Source organism: Ceratotherium simum, chromosome 29 (genome assembly GCF_057802395.1).
Source record: "Ceratotherium simum simum isolate JZ-2026a chromosome 29, ASM5780239v1, whole genome shotgun sequence".
Lineage (NCBI taxonomy): Eukaryota > Metazoa > Chordata > Mammalia > Perissodactyla > Rhinocerotidae > Ceratotherium > Ceratotherium simum.
In genome coordinates this window covers 21806570-21823922 of record NC_141928.1, presented here as the reverse complement: position 1 = coordinate 21823922, position 17353 = coordinate 21806570, and the positions used below count along the sequence as shown (strand labels likewise).

The window sequence follows — 17353 nt, the reverse complement described above, 5'->3', positions numbered from 1 at the left end:
ACCAGGCCTTGCCACCCAGTGCCCAGTGGGCACAGACAGACTCTATGATACCGTGCTTTGTTCATTCATTTGTTGGTCCATTCATTCATCAACCACCATTTATTTAGTACCTACTGTGTCCCAGCTGCTGTTGGAGGCTCTGACGGGCATGGCCCCTGCCTACCCTCATGGCTCAGTCAATAGGTCTGATGGACAGTGCAGGGGCATTAGCACGTTGATGGCGTAAGCACAGGCAGTTTGGGAGCCTGGAGGGGGCACCTCACCTGGACAGGGTACCAGGGAAAGGCTTCAGGGAGAGGGTGTTGCTGGAGCTGGTGCCAGGTTCCAGGCAGGGCAAGCCCTAAGGTGAGAGAAGATGTGCCCTATGTAGGGATTGCCATTGGTTCAACAGAGGGGCAGGGGAGAGGGGTGAAACCAAGAATTAGCGGGTACCAAGCCAAGCAGGGCCTCAGACACTGCAGCTAGGCCTGTGGGCCATGCTGCAAGGGTAGTGGGGAGCCATAGAGTGTTTTAAGCAAGGGCTGTCCTGAACGCAGTAGCCAGAGGTAATCGCTAACACAAGCACTGTCTATCATATCCATCAACTCATTTAATCTTCAACACTACCCCATAAAGTAGATGCTATTCTTATTTCCATTTTACAGACAAGGCACAGAGAGGTTACATCACTTGCCTCAGGTTGCACAGCTAGAAAGTGGCAGAGCTGGGATTTGGACCCAGGGAATCTGGCTCTTTGGCATACTCAATGCAGCCTTATTTTCCATCACGCAGCGGGGGCTGATGGAGTGGTTTCCTGCCCCCAGCTGGTGTACAGGTGCCGGGCCAGGCAGCCTTGTAAAAAAGGAACAAGATGGCACGGGTCGAGCAGGCAGCCTGGGGCTGCTCTCCAAGCTCCATCCTGGGATGTGAGCTCCATATGGGGGTGTGTGATGATCATTCTTCTCTTGGCTGAGTTTCAAATGGTTTTACATTTTCCTCGGAACCAGATGGCCCGAGCAGTCGGCCTGGGAGAGGGGAGATTAAGAGGCATTCCTTGGGCTCAGTGGGGCCCCGCCCTGTGCCATGTCCTGGTCTCGGTGAGGGGCCGAGGCCCATTGGCAGGCGGGTTCCACCTTGACCCTGTGCACATTCCCTCCTGCCCCGGGAAGCCAGATTAGCCGGAGGGTGACCCGCCTTGGCCCAGGCCCTGCCCCCCACCCGCCATGGGAGGCTCAGGTTCCTCTCGACTCAGTGAGCTCCCCCCAGCCGTCTCCACCGCCCCTTCCCAGCAGTGGCTGGAAGAATGTATCTCCTGCTTGAGGAAACCCAGGCTCCCAACCACATCAAAGTCTCCGGGCCCGGGAGGGGAGCCTCGGGAACATGAGCCCCTCCCCCCTCCTGGGTTTGGCAGGAATGCAAAACCTGCAAGATCAGCCCCCTGGGTCCCTGCCTAACAGGCTACCCTTGGCCCCACTTCACAGACGGGGTAACTGAGGCTGGTGGGGGACCTCGAGAGGCACCCACTGTGCCTGCGAAAGAGCTCAGTTCTGGGCACGCTCCCTGTGCACCTTATGGCTTGCCCTGTAATCTTACCAAGGCTTTGCTGCTCTCCGGGCCTCAGTTTCCCCATATGTGCCATGAAGAATGGACTTGGAAGGCCCTGCAAGGCCCTGCCTGCTTCTCTGCCCATGGGCAGGATGGGCCCTGCTGCCCCCCACCCCAACCCTCCTGCCCTGAGAAGAGCGAGCACTAAGGGGTCAAGGGGAGGGACAGGATGAGACCCTAGACCCTCAGCTGTTGGTGGCACTGCTGCCAAGGGTCTGGGTCCACGGGCCCCAGTTGAAGGAGTGGGGGCTCTGGGGTCAGACAGGTATGGGGGCAGGTCTCAGCCCTCCCAGATGCCAGCTCTGGCACCTCAGGCCAGTTTCTTAACCTCTCTAAGGCTCGGAAGATGACATTAGGAGGAAGTTGTAAGCAGCCAGAATTTGAACCCAAGTCAGCTGGATGCCCATTTTTTCCCACCACTACCAGTCACTGTTTATCAGTGTGGGAGTGAGCTCCCCATCATGGGGGGTGTGCAAGTCAGGGCCTAGAGGAGCCTGCCAGGAAGGCTGCGTGCTGGGGCAGGGTGGCGGAGAAGATGACGTGTAAAATCCCTCTTCCCCGGGAGGCTCCGCTATCTTCTCCACTCTCCACTTTGAGGGAGTCGTGAGGATGCTGAGATTCAAGTGTCTGACAGTGGACTCCGCTCCCGCGGGTGGGGCTTAGAGCTCAGCAGACCTGGCCTTGAATTCTGACTCCTCTTCTTTGACCTTGGGCAACTGACTTCTGCTCTCTGAGCCTCCAGTTTTTCCTCTGTAAAATGAGTCAGCAACAGAACCGACCTCTTCAGATGGCCGTAGGGATTAAATCTTGCCAGCGCCTTGCACATGGGAGCATCTGATGGGAGCAGCGGGTGGGACGTGCCTGGCACGTGTTCATTCCCTCTCATTCGTCCATCCCCTTTTCACAAGAGCTGCCATTGGCCGGATTTTCTGTCCATGGCACAGGCTCCTCCCCACTGAGCCCCAGCTGTGACTGCAAACATCTTCCTGGGGAGGAGCTGTGAGAGGACAGACGTGTGGCTCTGATAGAAACCCAGGCCTGCCACTGGTGGTGGGGGGTGGGGGGTGGGGGTGGCTGGGGCCCGTTGCCTCCTCCTCCCTCCAGACAGGAGAGGTTGGTCCTGTTTCTCCCAAGCCAGCCCCAGCCTCTCCCTGAGCTCTCCGGTGTTCCCAGAGGATAGCGGAGTCTCCCAGATAACAGTGATTTAGAGGTTGTCTCCTCCAACACTCTACAGTGCAGAACCTCATGGCAGGCTCCTATAGGCCCTGACTTGCACACCCGCTGTGACAGGGAGCTCACTCTTACACTGATAAACAGTAACAGGTAGTAGTGGGAAAAAATGGGCATCTGGCTGACTTGGGTTCAAATTCGGACCATAGGCTGTCTCCTTACTTGTAAAATGAGGATGATAGCTTTCACTATTATCACTGCTGCTGCTGCTGTTATTACTATTATTGTAGATCACATGACCTTTCTTCCAGAAAGGCTTTGATTCCTAGGATAAACAGGGTGCTGTGTGATTCAGGCCAAGCCCTCAACACCTCTGGGCCTCCACTCCACTCCCAGAGCTGTCCCTTTCCAGGGAGCTTGATGCCTCAGCTGGAGACGGAGCCCAGGGGCCAGAAGCCATCTCTCAGGAGGGCTCAGATGCCCACCCGTCAGCTCAGCCTCTGTCCCGGCTCCCATGACCTGGGATGCCTCTGCCCCAATCTAGCTCCTGCCTCGCCAGGCCCCTGGCCCTGTATCAGAGGTGGTAAGTCTAATGCATGGTCTGACAGAGTCCACTTGCGACTGAGGCCCAGAGAGGGGAAGGGGCTTTCCTGAGGTCACACAGCAGGCTGGCAGCAAAACCAGAACTTGCACCCACGCCCTCTAATCGAACCTTGTCTTGAACCTCTGAAAACTCTCATCCAGTTCTACGCAACGTACTATATATAAGCTGCCTATTTTGAGGAAGGGACTGAATCCAGATCCGCCAAGCCATCCCTCTGTGTCCCTGTTCCTGGGGATCCTGTGTCTCCTCTGGTGGACTTGGGGATCATGGAGTGCTTACTCCATGCCAGGGCCTGAGCTGCCGTGAGCATCATCTCCTGCCTTGAGGGAGAGATTTCTTGTCCCCATTTCAGAGACGAGATAACCGAGGCTCAGAAGGAGCAGCCGCTTGTCCCTGAGACACAGCATTTCCCCAGCACCGCTGTGCCCAGCGCTGGACCCCCAGTGGGCCCCAGGCCTGGGGATGCTGGGATCGAAGAGCCCCAGCTGAACCACTGGCCGCAGCCCCATGGTCCCCCGTCCCGGCTTGATTTAATCAATGGGGCGCTATTTAAGGCCGTGGTGCGGAGTTGAAGCATTGGGAGCCCCGGGCAACTGATAAGAGGAATCGTCACTTTTTCTGGCTCAGTTATTAGTGGAAAATTTCCTTGTTCAATTTTTAAGTGATTTCTCCGCGTTCTGTTTTCTCATCCCTCATCCTCCCTCCCCCCAGACACTCCCCGGTCCCCTTTTGTGGCTGGTCCCCGTGCTCCCAGGCTGGGGTGGGCCAGCCTCCTTCACAGGATCCTCTGTCTCCCCAACACGGCCTCTCCGATCCCCTACAGAACAAACATCAGACTGCTCTCCATGGGGGCTTTTTCTAGGGGGCCCCATCGCTCTGTGTCTCTGTGGGAGTCCCCGTGGAGGGGACACATGGGGCGGTGGGTGGAGCCCCGGGGAGATACAGCTGCTGATGTGCTCAGACAAGTCACTTCCCTTGGCTGGGCCTCAGTGGTCCCATCTGCATTCCACCTGCCTCAGGGGCCTCCCAGCTCTCAAGGGAACAAGACTCCCATCTCGGGGGTCAGCCCTGAGCCCAGAGCTCCAGGGAACAGCTGCCTGACCCCTGCCCTGTTCCTGCCCCCTCCTCAGGTCAACTCTTCTCTGTGAGCTGGGCCAGGTTAACTTGCACATCTGGCTGGAGAGGGGGCTGCTCCACACATCTGGCCACATGCAGACCCTCCCCAAGTCCTTCTGTCAGTTTCCCCCATGGGCTGTGGTCCTTACACCTGTTTCGGGGAAAAGCATGTGACCGCAGAGTCTGAAGACCTGGCTGCCGGGACTTGGCTACATGTCTCTCGCCTCTGGCCCTCAGTCTCCACATCTGTAAAATGGGTTGGCTGGTTGACCCCCTGGGTCTCTTTAAACAGGGTTTAAATGCACCACCCGCCCCATTCCGGAACAGTAGGGCCTCTAGCTGAGTCCACCCATGCCGAACCCTCCGCAGAGCCACCTCAGCAGGCACACTGCACACGGGTGACCCGCTCAGGGTGGGAGTGTGCGGGAAGTGGGAGGGGGGGAGCCCCAGGCTCGTGCAGAGAAAGGCCCAAGGCTCTGGGCAGCCCCACCCACCTGGTTCCCAGCCCGAGGGAGACCCCTGCTGTCCACTGCACTAGTCCCTTTCTCCTCTTCCAGGGCCCCCGAGGACCAGACGGACCAGCTGGGGAGCAGGGGTCCAAGGGTCTGAAGGTACCGACCCCGTGGCCTGCCCTTCCTCTCGCCTCCCTTGCTGGCTTGGGCATCCAGGCACCAAGGCTCACACCCTCCTCAGCAGCAGGCCCCTTGGGGACAGCAGGGCATCCAGAGAGGCTGCGGGGCTCACAGCCACTCCTCCTGGCCCGGCAAGGCCTGAGCGTGGGGGCGGGGAGGGGAGAGTGAGCCTTGAGACTGAGTGAGTGAGAGAGAGCTGTGATTGAGAGAGAGCGGGAGGAAAAGAGAATGTGGCCTCTGGCCCCTTCCCGGGACCCTCAACCGCCACCAGGGCCCTGAGAGCCGAGACTACTTCTATCCGGTCAGGAGCTGGGGGTCCTTGGTTCTTGACCCCGAGCACCTGCTGACTGGAGAGCCACCCCCCTTACGGCCTTTAGATTTCCCATCTGCACCCTGGGGCAAGGGGTGGGTGCCACGCTCCCACGGGCTCCTTGTATCTCCCATGGAGTGTGAGACCCCTGAAATGTCCCCCCAAGCACCCTCGCCCACCTTCTCGTGCATCACTTCCTGCAGGGCCCTCCAGGACCACAGGGCAGACCGGGCCAGCCTGGGCAGCAGGTATGTCGGGCCAAAGCTGCCAGCCCCCTCCTCCCCCTGCTTAGCGATGTGTGCCTCTAACGAGCCCGCTGTGCTTCCAGGGTGCGGCTGGTGAGCGAGGGCACTCCGGCACGCGAGGCTTTCCCGTGAGTAGCGCCAGTTCCTGAAATTCCGTAGGGCTTTTTGGGGAGCTGATAGCCACTTTAGCCATCCTGCTGTGGAAACCCCGAAGTTCTAGTTGCCCAGTCCCTGCACTGAAGACCCTCCAGCACATCTCTTCCCCCGGGACTCAGTCTCCCCATCTGTCAGGTGGCAGAGAGTGGGAGTAGGACTTCATATACTGTGACCGCTTGACTGAGGCCGAGGGGACAGGCCGGGTGGAGAAGGCCATGGAGAGACTAAGGTCCCCTTTGTTTGTCTCTGCAGGGCATCCCCGGTCCCTCGGGCCCCCCGGGCACCAAGGGCCTCCCAGGAGAACCGGTAAGTGCCCTTTCCCTCCCTCGTTTGCATCTTTGCCCCTGGCAGAAGGTCTCAGATGGGCCGCCTCCTGGGGGTGTGGGCCATGGGGTCAGACAAGGAGAGAGGTTGGAGAAGGACAGTCCTGGGGCTCCACCGCCCCGATGGGACAGGCCTCGGGTGGTGGGGACAGCACTGGCCAGGGACCACAGCAGCTCTGTGTTTGAGTCTAAGCTCCCCTGCCCTCCAACCTCAGTTTTCTTGCCAGTAAAATGGGAATAATTGTCCCTACCTTGCCATCCTGCAGTGCAGATGAAATGAGAAAATGTGTGTAGAGTGCTTAGCGCAGTGAAAAGCAGAGGGAACAGAGTATTCAGGGAGGGGGGATAAGAATAAATGAACAAGGCGACTGGGAACTGCAGAGTCTAGCGTGGCTAGAGTGGACAGAGTCGGACATCCGGGAAGGCAGGAGGTCACAGGGGTCGGTCATCCAAAGCCGTGGAGAGAGTTTGCTCTTTATCCCAAGGGCAACGAGAGCCATTGCAGGTTTTGGAACAGAAGTGACCCTTCAGAAGATCTCCCTGGAAGGATGGGTTTGGGGGGCCAGCCCGAGTGTCGGGGGCCTGGTGAGGAGGCCGTGGAGTGGTGCTGCTGGAGAGGAGAGGACAGAGTCTCGAGGGGCTCAGGAGGAGGAATCCGGGTGGGCAGGGGGAGGGCAGGAGGCTCCTGCACCCCAGGGCCGTGCTGCAGTCCCCCATCTTGAGGGCGAAGGGGATGCCCTTTTGAACAATGGATTGACCAGGGGCGGGGCTGGGGGTTTCCAGAGGTGGATCCGAGGTGGAAGGGCATCCAGGCAGAGGGAACCGAGTGAGCAAGCCGAGAGCTGGAAGGTTTCTGAGCAGAGGAGGGCCACTGGGATTTAGATAGATGAATAGGAGAGTGTGCAGGTGGATTGGAGGGAATGCGGGGGAGACGCCAGGAGCCTCAGTGTGGCAGGGGGTAGGGGTGGGCTGCAGAGTCCCAGGTTCTTTGGGTCCTCACCCTCACCCACCCCTCCAGACTGCATTATTGAGCTTCAGACCCCAAAGAGGGCCCAGGCTGTCTTCTGCCAACCGTCTGTGTGTCTGTCTGTCTTCCAGGGCCCTCAGGGACCCCAGGGGCCAATTGGCCCTCCGGGAGAGATGGGACCCAAGGTGAGTGCTGTGGGCCTCTTGTTTGTCCCATGGTGCTGCTGGGGATGATCAGCCCCTCCCAGCCCTCCTCCTCCTCGGGGGTCCCTGTCCTGGCCCGAGGAGGTGGTCGTGTCCCGTGAGCTGTAGAGACTGGAGGGGGACACCCTGGCAGAGAGGGCAGATCCATCCTAATGGCGTAGGGTGGGGAGCTGGGCTCCCAGTCCCAGGGAGAGGAGGTGGGATGCGGGGGGGCCGGGACCCTCATGGGGGGCTGGCAGTGCCTCTTTTTCAGCACCAAGGAAAGCAGCAATAGTCCCCCCCGCCCAGTCTGGGACTTCACCCCAGCTCCTCGGCTGCAGAAGCAGCCCTAAGGTCACGCAGCAAGGAGCTTGGAAGGGGCCTCAGACACCCCTGCCTTGTCCAGAGGAGAAAACTGAGCCCCAGGGTTTTTGCGAGGGCCGCAGCCATGCCAGTGGTGATAACTCAGGACCCTTCCCACCCTTGTCATCCTGGCCCTGCTACAGAGAGAAGGGCTGGAATCGCTCAGCCCTGAACACAGCATCCGTTGGCTTCCTCCCCTGTTGTTATGTGAATCACGAAATTTTCCTCCCCACACTTGCCAAGGGACTCCTAATGTGGTGAACCGCACTCGTTGGGAGGGAGAGGGCTTCTGCAGCCTCTGGGTAGCCCCGAGGCTCGGCAGCCTGGGCCCAGCCACTCCCCTCCCCCTAGTCCCAGCTCCAAGCTCTGAGAAGGCTGCAGCCTGCTCCCAGCTCTGTCTCTCATGCTGTGTGGCCTCAGGCCCCTCCCTTGCCCTCTCTGAGCCTGCCTCCGTTATCTCCTCCCTTACAACCAGGGGTCAGCCCTTGCTCTAGGAGGGACAAATCGCATTTTCTTGCAGGGGCCACCAGGTGCAGTGGGAGAACCAGGCCTTCCTGGGGAAGCCGGGATGAAGGTAAGGCGGGATGAAAGGAGAAAAATAACTTGTTGAAAACAGCTCCCAGCTGGCGGCCACGTCCTCCCCGTGGAAGAGAAACGGGCCTTTCTTGTGCCCGGGATAATGGGTCCTCTGTGCTCCTGGCTGGGGAGCAGGGCTTGACCATGGCCACGTCGGAGGGCCCAGCCGGCCCGGAGCCCCCGCCCCTGGCCCCTGCCCAGCAATGTTTTCTCTGGCACCTGCCCCACGCTGGAGCGGCCATACCTCCTGGCCTCCCGTGATACCATCTGCATTTCAGCGCCGGTGCCCCTCATTACCTGCTGGAAACAGGCGCCCATTGATCCCTGGGCTCTGGGCGGAGCCCCCTCCCCGCTCTGCTGCTGCTTCCTATGCAGGTCCTGGAGCTGATGCACGATGCTGGCGGCCTGAGGGCATTGTTGAGGCGGAGGCCTGGGGGAGCCTGGGGGGCTGTGGGACTTGAGACAGATCACCCCTATCCTTGCCTGAGCCTTGCTGCCGTCCAGAGGGCCTTGGAGCAGGCCCGGGACTGTCAGTCTCGGCTTAGTCCCAGCACCCTTTGCTCGAACAATGCAGAAAACCACCCCATATATAAGACAGACGGAAGTGGGATTCTTCTGGTTGGGGCAGGGCTGGGGCTCAGGGCGCTGTCTGCTCCTCGCGCCCCCAGACACCAGCAGGGAGGGAGCAGAGCTTGGAAATCCCTGTATGAGAAAGACCCTTTTGGGGGGCGGGTGACATTTATTCTGGCTTGTTTAGGGCCTCTTCCTCATTTGGGTTTCTCTGCAAGGCTCTCAGGGAGAGTCAAGAATGGTCAGCCACAGAGCTGCCATCCCTGGGGCCAATACTCCCTGGGGCCAGACTGCCTAGGTTGGATCCTGAGTCTGTCCCTCACGAACCTCATGAGCTTGGCTAGCTGCCGAACCCCGCGGTCCCTCAGTTTCCTGGCTGGTGGAAGAAGATGCCTTTCCTGGCAGGGTCGTTGTGAGCATTCAGTGTGAGACAAAGTGTGACGTGAGCATGGTGGTGGCAGTCCCCAAATGGTGACAGGGAGTCTGGTTGGCCTTTTACCATTTCTCTTTGGTCCTGGGAAGAAGGAGCTTTCCCAGCTCCCCGGCACCCCCAAATCAGAGCTGGTGGTGAGGGCTGTGGCTGGCCCTACCCACCCCCACTGACTTGTGTTTCGCTTCTCCTAGGGTGACCTTGGGCCTCTGGGCACACCTGGGGAGCAGGGCCTCACTGGGCAGCGGGTAAGTTAAAACAAATTCACTCTCCCTGCAAAAGCCCCCCTGGGTGTTTGGCGGGGGTGGGGGGGGGCTGTATTCAACCTGCCTGAGCCTCAGTTTCCTCAACCGCGGAAACAGACCATGAATCTCTACAGCCTCATCCAGGCTCTCTTGGTAGGCCAGGGTGCTCTTCGAAGAAAAGCATTCTGTGTCAAAGCGTTTGGGATTCACTGCATGCTCCGTGTTCCCTCTTCCACATTCACAGTAGCTTTTTCAAGGCTCTGAGAAGGCCTGCAATCAAGAAATTGGTTCCTTTTGGATTAATCCAGGGTCCCCAATCTTATTTGACCTCCAAGTGCTTTTACTGAAAAACAGCTGTTATCATCCCTGAAGACCATTCCATGGAAGGTTATCTTCCTCTTTTCCAAAAGAAGCCTACACGGCTTGTCTTCCTGTGAGAAGCTTTGCAATGCCTGTGTCCACCTCTCTATGCTCTGTGGGTGGTTTATAAGGTCCCTGTCTGAACATGGCCCCCTGAGTGCTGTGAGGGATGCTGAGCAGGTGGCCTCTAGTACCTTATAGTGTGGGGCTGAGTTCATGGGGCACGAGGCCCCCAACCCAAGTCTCCTCATTTCTCCTCTTTCCTCTTTCCCAATGCCTCATGCCCAAAGTTAACAGTGACCCTACAACTGAGTTAGACATAGAATGAGAGGGGAAGGCTGGGGGGCACGAGAGGTGAGCATGGAGCTTAGAGCCCTGAGATGGCAAATCTTCTGTGTCCGTGAAGATTGATCAGTACTGCCTTCTTGGAGTGCCACGTTAAGAAGGATCCTGAGGCCCTATCAGGCGCAGCAGGAAAGAGAATGATGAGCATTCAGTTGATGCCCACTGTGTGCCCGGCACTTCTCTCAAGGCCGTGGGAATGCAGCAGCGAGTAACAGAAGGCCTTATCCTCGTGGAGCCACATTCTCATGGATCGATTAGTGATGTCTGCCTTGGGCACGAGAAGGGTGGAATCTATGCACACCCGTCACGTCTTTGCCATCCCTGCGTCTGATGACTTCTGAGGCTCCTTCCAGCTCAGATGTCAAACAGCTGTGAATTCTAAAAGCAGAGAGAGACCCCAACTTACTTTGACAGCTGTTTAGAGAACTGAGGAGTCTGGGGCCATCTCTGGAGCTGGAAGGGCAAGCAGGGGACATAGCTGAGGCTCAGAGGGGCATTCAGGATCTTGGGATCATCCCCAAACTTGCTGGCAGGAAAGTCTGAGGGCTGGCCTCACTTTCCTCATCTGAGAAATGGGATCCACCAAGAGTTCCCTGTGGGCTCACTCCAGTTCCAGGAATAATATATCCAACGGCTCCCATTTGGGGGTGCTTACAGTGTGCCTTATGGGAACCCTTAAGAGAAGTGGTATCAGCCCCATTTTCGGATGAGAAAACAGATGCCCGTGGGGGTTAAGTAGTTTGCTTGTGGTCAAACCGCCAGTGAATGGGAAACCTTCAGTGGGGACCTTGAGGTCCATCTGACGTCAAAGCCTTTCTCAACCGCTAGGCCGCACTGCCTCCCAGTCCAGCCGACCAACCTGAACGGCTCTGTGACCAGCACTTTCTAACTCGTGACCTCATGTAGCCCCTACCCTGCAGGCAGAGCTGGCTGTGGTTCAGGGGTCTGCCCCTCCTTCTGGAGAGTTGAGAGTGGGTGCCTCACCCCTCCTGCTCCTTCATTAATCCAGCCCCTGTTCACTGGGTGCCCGCCATGTGCCAGGTGCCCCAGGGCCCCGCTGCCTGGAGATCGGGGGGTGGGGTCCTGCCCCATGGAGGGGGAGGAGGTAAAAGTGTGCTGTGGCCCCCTTCCCAATAATGTTGCTGTGGCCCCCTCCCCAGTAATGTCTCCTCGTTACCCTTTCCAGGGAGAGCCGGGCCTCGAGGGTGACAGTGGCCCCGCTGGGCCCGATGGGCTGAAGGTGAGTGTCCTTCTGGTGCAGGGTCTGGGGAGGAGGGGTATTCTGGAACTGCCTTCTGCCTCTGCCCCTGCTGCCCTCCCATCAAGACCTAAGTTTTCTCCCAGAAGCACTGTGTTGCCATAAAGCTCAGAGCAGACCTCTGGCTCCCACTGAGAGCAGGGTGGGTGAGGGGGAGCCCTGTCCAGTGCCCACCTTGCATCCTGCCCACTGCCTCCCACCTTGCCCAGTGCCCCCACCCTGCCCAGGCGGGACTGGGGACCATCCCCACCTTCCACGCCTCACTGCTGCCCTTCTCAAAACTGCAGCCTCTCTTATCTAAGGGTGGTACATGAACACCTGCTCTATGCCAGGCCCAGAGCCAGCGGCTTTGTTATCTGTTATATTCCAAACACCCTAAAAGATCAGGAAAATGATCATCACCACCCGTGACCTATTAGCTGCTATTTATGGAGAACTAGTCACACAGGTATCAGGTACTATGCTAAGCCCTTTATATGTATCACCTCGATCAACGCTATGGGGTAAGTTCTGTCTTTAGAAGAGGAAACTGAGATTCAGAGAGGTTAAGCAACTTGCTCAAGGACACACAGCTGGTAGTGGCACAGCCAAGACCCAAGCCTCAGCTGCTCTGTGCACCACGTGCCCATTCTAAAGGGAAAGAGACTGAGGCTCAGAGGGAGGCAGAGATGTATTCATCCAGAGTCTATGGCTGTGAGTGGAGAATCCAGAAGTGAAACCCAGGGCTCCCTGGCACCAAAGTGCATAGGCCTAACTCAGCCCTGCTGCGTCCCTTAGATGCCTCTGTCAGCCACAGATGCTGGACCTTAAGGAGGCACCACGGCTGCCCTGAACCTAGGGGCAGGGGGGCATCGCTCTCTGACTTCCCAGCCCCTTCCTGGCCTCCATCCCTGGGCCAGCCCTGGACCAATAGGGGGGCTTTCCCCAGGGCTGACCTGTCACATGTGGAGGGCCACATCCAAGATTCCCTTTGTCACCCATTTACTCCATGTGACCTCAGAGAAGCACCCCTCTTCTCTGGGCCTCAATTCTCCCATCCCCAGACCTCCACCCCCACCACCCCGTCCCCACAGTTGCCCTGGATCTGGAGAGGCTTTGGTGACAGGCCCCTGGCTGGCTCCCCATCTGCCCCGTGTTTTCCTTGCAAGGGCGAGAGCGCCCCCTGTCTGCCATCATCTGCCTTCTCTCCCCTCTACCCCTATTGCATCCGGGGGTACAACCCGGTCCTTTGCCAAGTGCCTGCTTGAATTGTGGTGACACTGAAGAACATTCTGGCTAAAATGCTTTGTGTCCTTACCGTATGCTTGCACCACCTGCCTTAGAGCTTTCCTGGAATTACCCCATTTAATCCTCCCAGCAACCCTATAGCTAGATTCATTACCATCCCCACTTGACAGATGAGGAAACTGAGGCACACTGTGGCAGCCTCATCCACTTCTGGGAGCCAACTTTCTTCTTGGAATCTTTGCTGAGGTGGGATGGGAGGGAGGTCTTCCAGGCTTGGGGGCCTCACAGTCTTTCCCGCTCACTTGTCATGGCTCCTCGGCCCTGGCTCCTTCCTCTCTCACTCCCTCCGAAGCCACTTCCGCCCTAGACCTGGGCCAGAGGAGTCACGCAGATGTCCGGCATTTTCCCTGGTCCTCGCAGGAATCCCAGGAGAGAATCTGTTTTCTTTATGGTGTTTGTCCAAGAATCACCTTCATGGTGAAAAGAACCTCTTGGATGTACACCGCACTTTATAGTTTACAGGGTGCTTTTGTGTTGATTATTGCCTTTGAGTTTGCCAAGGGTGGCAATGGGGGCTGTGACTTCTGGTAACAGCTGACCTTTCCCCAGGGCTCATGGGCCAGACGCTGTGCTAAGCTGTTTACATGGATTATCTCTTTCCATCCTCACAGTAACCCTTTGGTGCTCATTTTATGAATCAGAAAACTTGCCCAGGGTCACACAGCTATTGAGAAATGGCAGCAAGATTTGAATTTAGGCAACATAACCCCAGGGGTGGGGAGATATTGCCCCCTGAGCAGAGAACCTTGGAAATAGAAGCAACTGGAACCCTGGGGTCTTACCCCTGCTCTGCCATTGATTTACATGTGGTGTTGAGAAGTCTCCACCACTCTGGGCCTCAGTTTCCCCATCTGTAAATTGAGAAGGTCGAGCTAGGCAACTCGTAAGGCTCTTCTGAGTGTTGGCAGATGTCCTAGGATTCCGGGATTCTCCAGGACCCCCCAGAGCCCATTCTGCATGGGATCCACGAGGATGCCCACCCCAGCTGCATAGGAGCCCAAGCTGTGGGGGTCTGGGTAGTCGCTGGAGCCGGGGCCCCTGCAGGGCCCAGGCTAGGGCCCCTCGCTGAAAACCAGCCCAGCTACCTGGAACAGACTGCCTGCCTCTGATTGCTAGGAGAGCCAGAAGGGGAGTCTTGGACCCAGGGGCGTCTACAAGAGGGTCATCAAGACCAGCCCCCTGTCTCCATGCCAGGCTATGCTTGGAATGTGAGAATTCTCAGAAACCAACCTGTCTGACCCTTCCTGGTGCCGAGATCTGCCCTGCGCTGGCCCACGCCTCAGCTTGGAGCCTCGCTCCCTCATCTGTGTCATCTCCGGACGCCTCTCCACGGGAAGTCCTCCTGGGCTTGTCTAGAAACTGCCCCAGCAATCCCCCGCACCAGCTGCCTACACCCGGAGCCCAGGCCCCGTAGGACCGGCCTGCAGGGTGTGCTCTCCGAGGTCCTGTTCCCAGGCTCCAGCTTCACGCCCTCTGCACCCTGCTTTCTCCTGGACGCACACCAGTTCATCAGTGTCCCTCGTAAAGCGTGGCCCCGGGAAACAGAACTGGCAAAGACACGCTCTGGTCTTCCAAGCCCGCTCCCCCGCCCACCCCTTCCTCCTACCCATGACTTCATACCCTGTCCCACGGGCCTCCCTCGACAGTCACAGCTCCGCCACCTGCAGACTGGCCACAGCCCTGATGGAGGCGGCCTTCTGCCAGGTGCTGCCCCGCTCCTCTGCGGCCCGTGCTGCACCCCTCGCACCTGCTCTGTCCATGGGGCGAAGGGCACCAGCTGTGCCCCATCCTGGCACTGCCTAGCCTGCCAGAGCTTGGACACGGCAAGTGCTGTATAAGCTTCAGCTGCCATCCACTGCACAGAGGGAGTGTTCTGCAGCCAGTGGGAATGAGGACCACACAGAGCAGGCAGCAGGGGGAGAACGTGCTCACAATAGAGCGAGACGTTAAAAAAAAAAGGTGGAAGCGTGCAGTCCGACTGGATTACGCCTTCAAAGCTGCCTTTCCTGCTAACCAGCTTCTTTGCTTTGGAACAGTTGCTCTGAGCCTCTCCGTAGCAATGGAAACTATCACCTATTACTTATTATTATTATTATTGCAAACTGTTTTTGTGTGAGCAAGCATTGAAAATGCAACTCAGATAAATGGAAGGAGTTAGTTCTGAGAGGCAGAATTGGGTGAATTTTTTTCCTTTCTAAAAATTCCCTTCAGCTTCTGAAGACTCTTGTCTTCCCAGTGTGTCTGTGTTGGGGAGAAATAGCCCTAGGCCCCGAAACTTGCCCCCTTCCTGTGAACTCCAGGGAGTGGGCGTGGTTGGGGCCTCTCCTCCCTCTGAGCCACTCCCTCCCCGGCGCAACCCGCCATGTGGGGGATGTTCCCGCCGGCCCGACCCTTTTGGCAGCTCGGAACTGTCAGGAGAATCGGGGGGCTGGTCAGCTGTGGACACCCAAATGGAGCCTGGGTTCGGGGCCTGTGATGGGCTTGGTGACTAATTTATTCTCTCTCTCTCCTCTCCTCATGCCCTTCCAACCCAGGGGGACAGGGGTGACCCTGGGCCTGATGGTGAACGTGGCGACAAGGGCCAGGAAGGGCTGAAGGGCGAGGAGGGGCCCCCTGGTCCCCCTGGCATCACTGGCGTCCGGGTGAGTGCATGGCTGCGTGCCAGCCCTGGGGCTCTTGGGTGTGAATAACACTCGTGCTTGTCGGGCCGTTGGGCGGGAGGTCTTCTGGCAGCAGCCACCTGAGGGTCTCTGCTGTGGTCCTTCCTCCACCGGGACTTTCCCCGAGAACCAAGCTGACCACGTCCCTTCCCTGCCCAACCCTCCCACGGCTCCTGAACACCCGCGGAATAACATCACTCTCCTTAGCCTGGCTGCCTGCTCTGCACGAACCCAGCCCTGCTGCCCTTGTCCTGCCCAACCCCCACATTCAGCCACACTGAATGTGCAGAAGGGGCGCTGGCCCTGATTCTCCACCAGTAACTTGCTGTGTGACCTTTCCCCTGCCCTTGCCCTGTCTGGGCCGTGCCCTTGGTGTGATGAAGGATTTGGGAGGAATGTGTGCTGAGATCACTTGAGTTCCAGCATTCCAGGGGCCCTTTCCCAGTTAGCTTTTGAGTGTCGTGACTGTGGCGTGGGCAGTACCAAGTGGCAGACATGGCCCTGGACCCAGAGTCCAAAGGTTGAGTTCTGGCTCGAGCCCCCGCTCCCTGTGTGACCTTGATCAGATCCCTGCCTCTCTCTGAGCCTTGTTTTTTCCGTCTATGAAGAGTCAATGAAACGTTGGATAGGAAAGCAGTTTATAAAATGCACCAAAAATATAAAAGATGGTCTTATGAATTTGGAGGAGGAAATGACTGGAAGGTGGTGGTGGTAGTGATGGTGATGGTGAGGATGACAGTGGAGATGGTGATAGTGGTGGTGATGGTGAGGATGATGGTGGAGATGGCAGTGATGGTGAGGATGATGATGGTGGTGATGGTGATGGAAGTGATGGTGATGATGGTGGTGGTGGGGATGATGGTGAGATGGTGATGGTGGTGATGATGGTGGTAGTGATGATGATGGCAGTGGTGATGATGGTGGTAGTGATGATGATGGCAGTGTTGATGATGGTGGTGGTGATGGTGATGGAAGTGACGGTGATGATGGCGGTGGTGGGGATGATGGTGAGATGGTGATGGTGGTGATGATGGTGGTAGTGATGATGATGGCAGTGGTGATGATGGTGGTGGTGATGGTGATGGAAGTGATGGTGATGATGGCGGTGGTGGGGATGATGGTGAGATGGTGATGGTGGTGATGATGGTGGTAGTGATGATGATGGCAGTGGTGATGATGGTGGTGGTGATGATGATGGAAGTGACAGTGATGATGGCGGTGGTGGGGATGATGGTGAGATGGTGATGGTGGTGATGATGGTTGTAGTGATGATGATGGCAGTGGTGATGATGGTGGTGGTGGTGATGATGGAAGTGACGGTGATGATGGCAGTGGTGGGGATGATGGTGAGATGGTGATGGTGGTGATGATAGTGGTAGTGATGATGATGGCAGTGGTGATGATGGTGGTGGTGATGATGATGGAAGTGATGGTGATGATGGCGGTGGTGGGGATGATGGTGAGATGGTGATGGTGATGATGATAGTGGTAGTGATGATGATGGCAGTGGTGATGATGGTGGTGGTGATGATGATGGAAGTGATGGTGATGATGGCAGTGGTGGGGATGATGGTGAGATGGTGATGGTGGTGATGATGGTGGTGGTAGTGATGATGATGGCAGTGGTGATGATGATGGTGATGATGATGGAAGTGATGGTGGTGATGATGGTGGTGGGGATGACGGTGAGATGGTGATGGTGATGATGATGGTGGTGGTAGTGATGATGATGACAGTGGTGATGGTGGTGGTGATGATGATGGAAGTGATGGTGATGATGGTGGTGGTAGTGATGATGATGACAGTGGTGATGGTGGTGGTGATGATGATGGAAGTGATGGTGATGATGGCGGTGGTGGGGATGATGGTGAGATGGTGATGGTGATGGTGGTGGTGATGGTGATGACGGTGGAGATGATAGTAACGGTGGTGATGAGGATGGTGGCGTTGTTGGTGATTTTGATGGTGGT

General features: G+C 57.5%; 1 protein-coding gene across 8 annotated transcripts in view; it reads left to right on the top strand.

The window, feature by feature from the left end:
- COL27A1 (collagen type XXVII alpha 1 chain) overlaps window positions 1–17353 on the top strand; it is a 148522-nt gene that overhangs the window by 96104 nt on the left and 35065 nt on the right. For all 8 annotated transcript variants that reach the window (XR_015548944.1, XM_087419227.1, XM_087419229.1 and 5 more), the window contains 9 exons: window positions 5032–5085; window positions 5620–5664; window positions 5745–5789; window positions 6070–6123; window positions 7239–7292; window positions 8173–8226; window positions 9423–9476; window positions 11365–11418; window positions 15258–15365. Coding sequence is in view for 7 of the 8 variants with exons in the window: in XM_087419227.1 (XP_087275353.1) it covers window positions 5032–5085; window positions 5620–5664; window positions 5745–5789; window positions 6070–6123; window positions 7239–7292; window positions 8173–8226; window positions 9423–9476; window positions 11365–11418; window positions 15258–15365 (522 nt within the window). In the remaining variant the exon portion in view is untranslated. The remainder of the gene's footprint in view (window positions 1–5031; window positions 5086–5619; window positions 5665–5744; window positions 5790–6069; window positions 6124–7238; window positions 7293–8172; window positions 8227–9422; window positions 9477–11364; window positions 11419–15257; window positions 15366–17353) is intronic.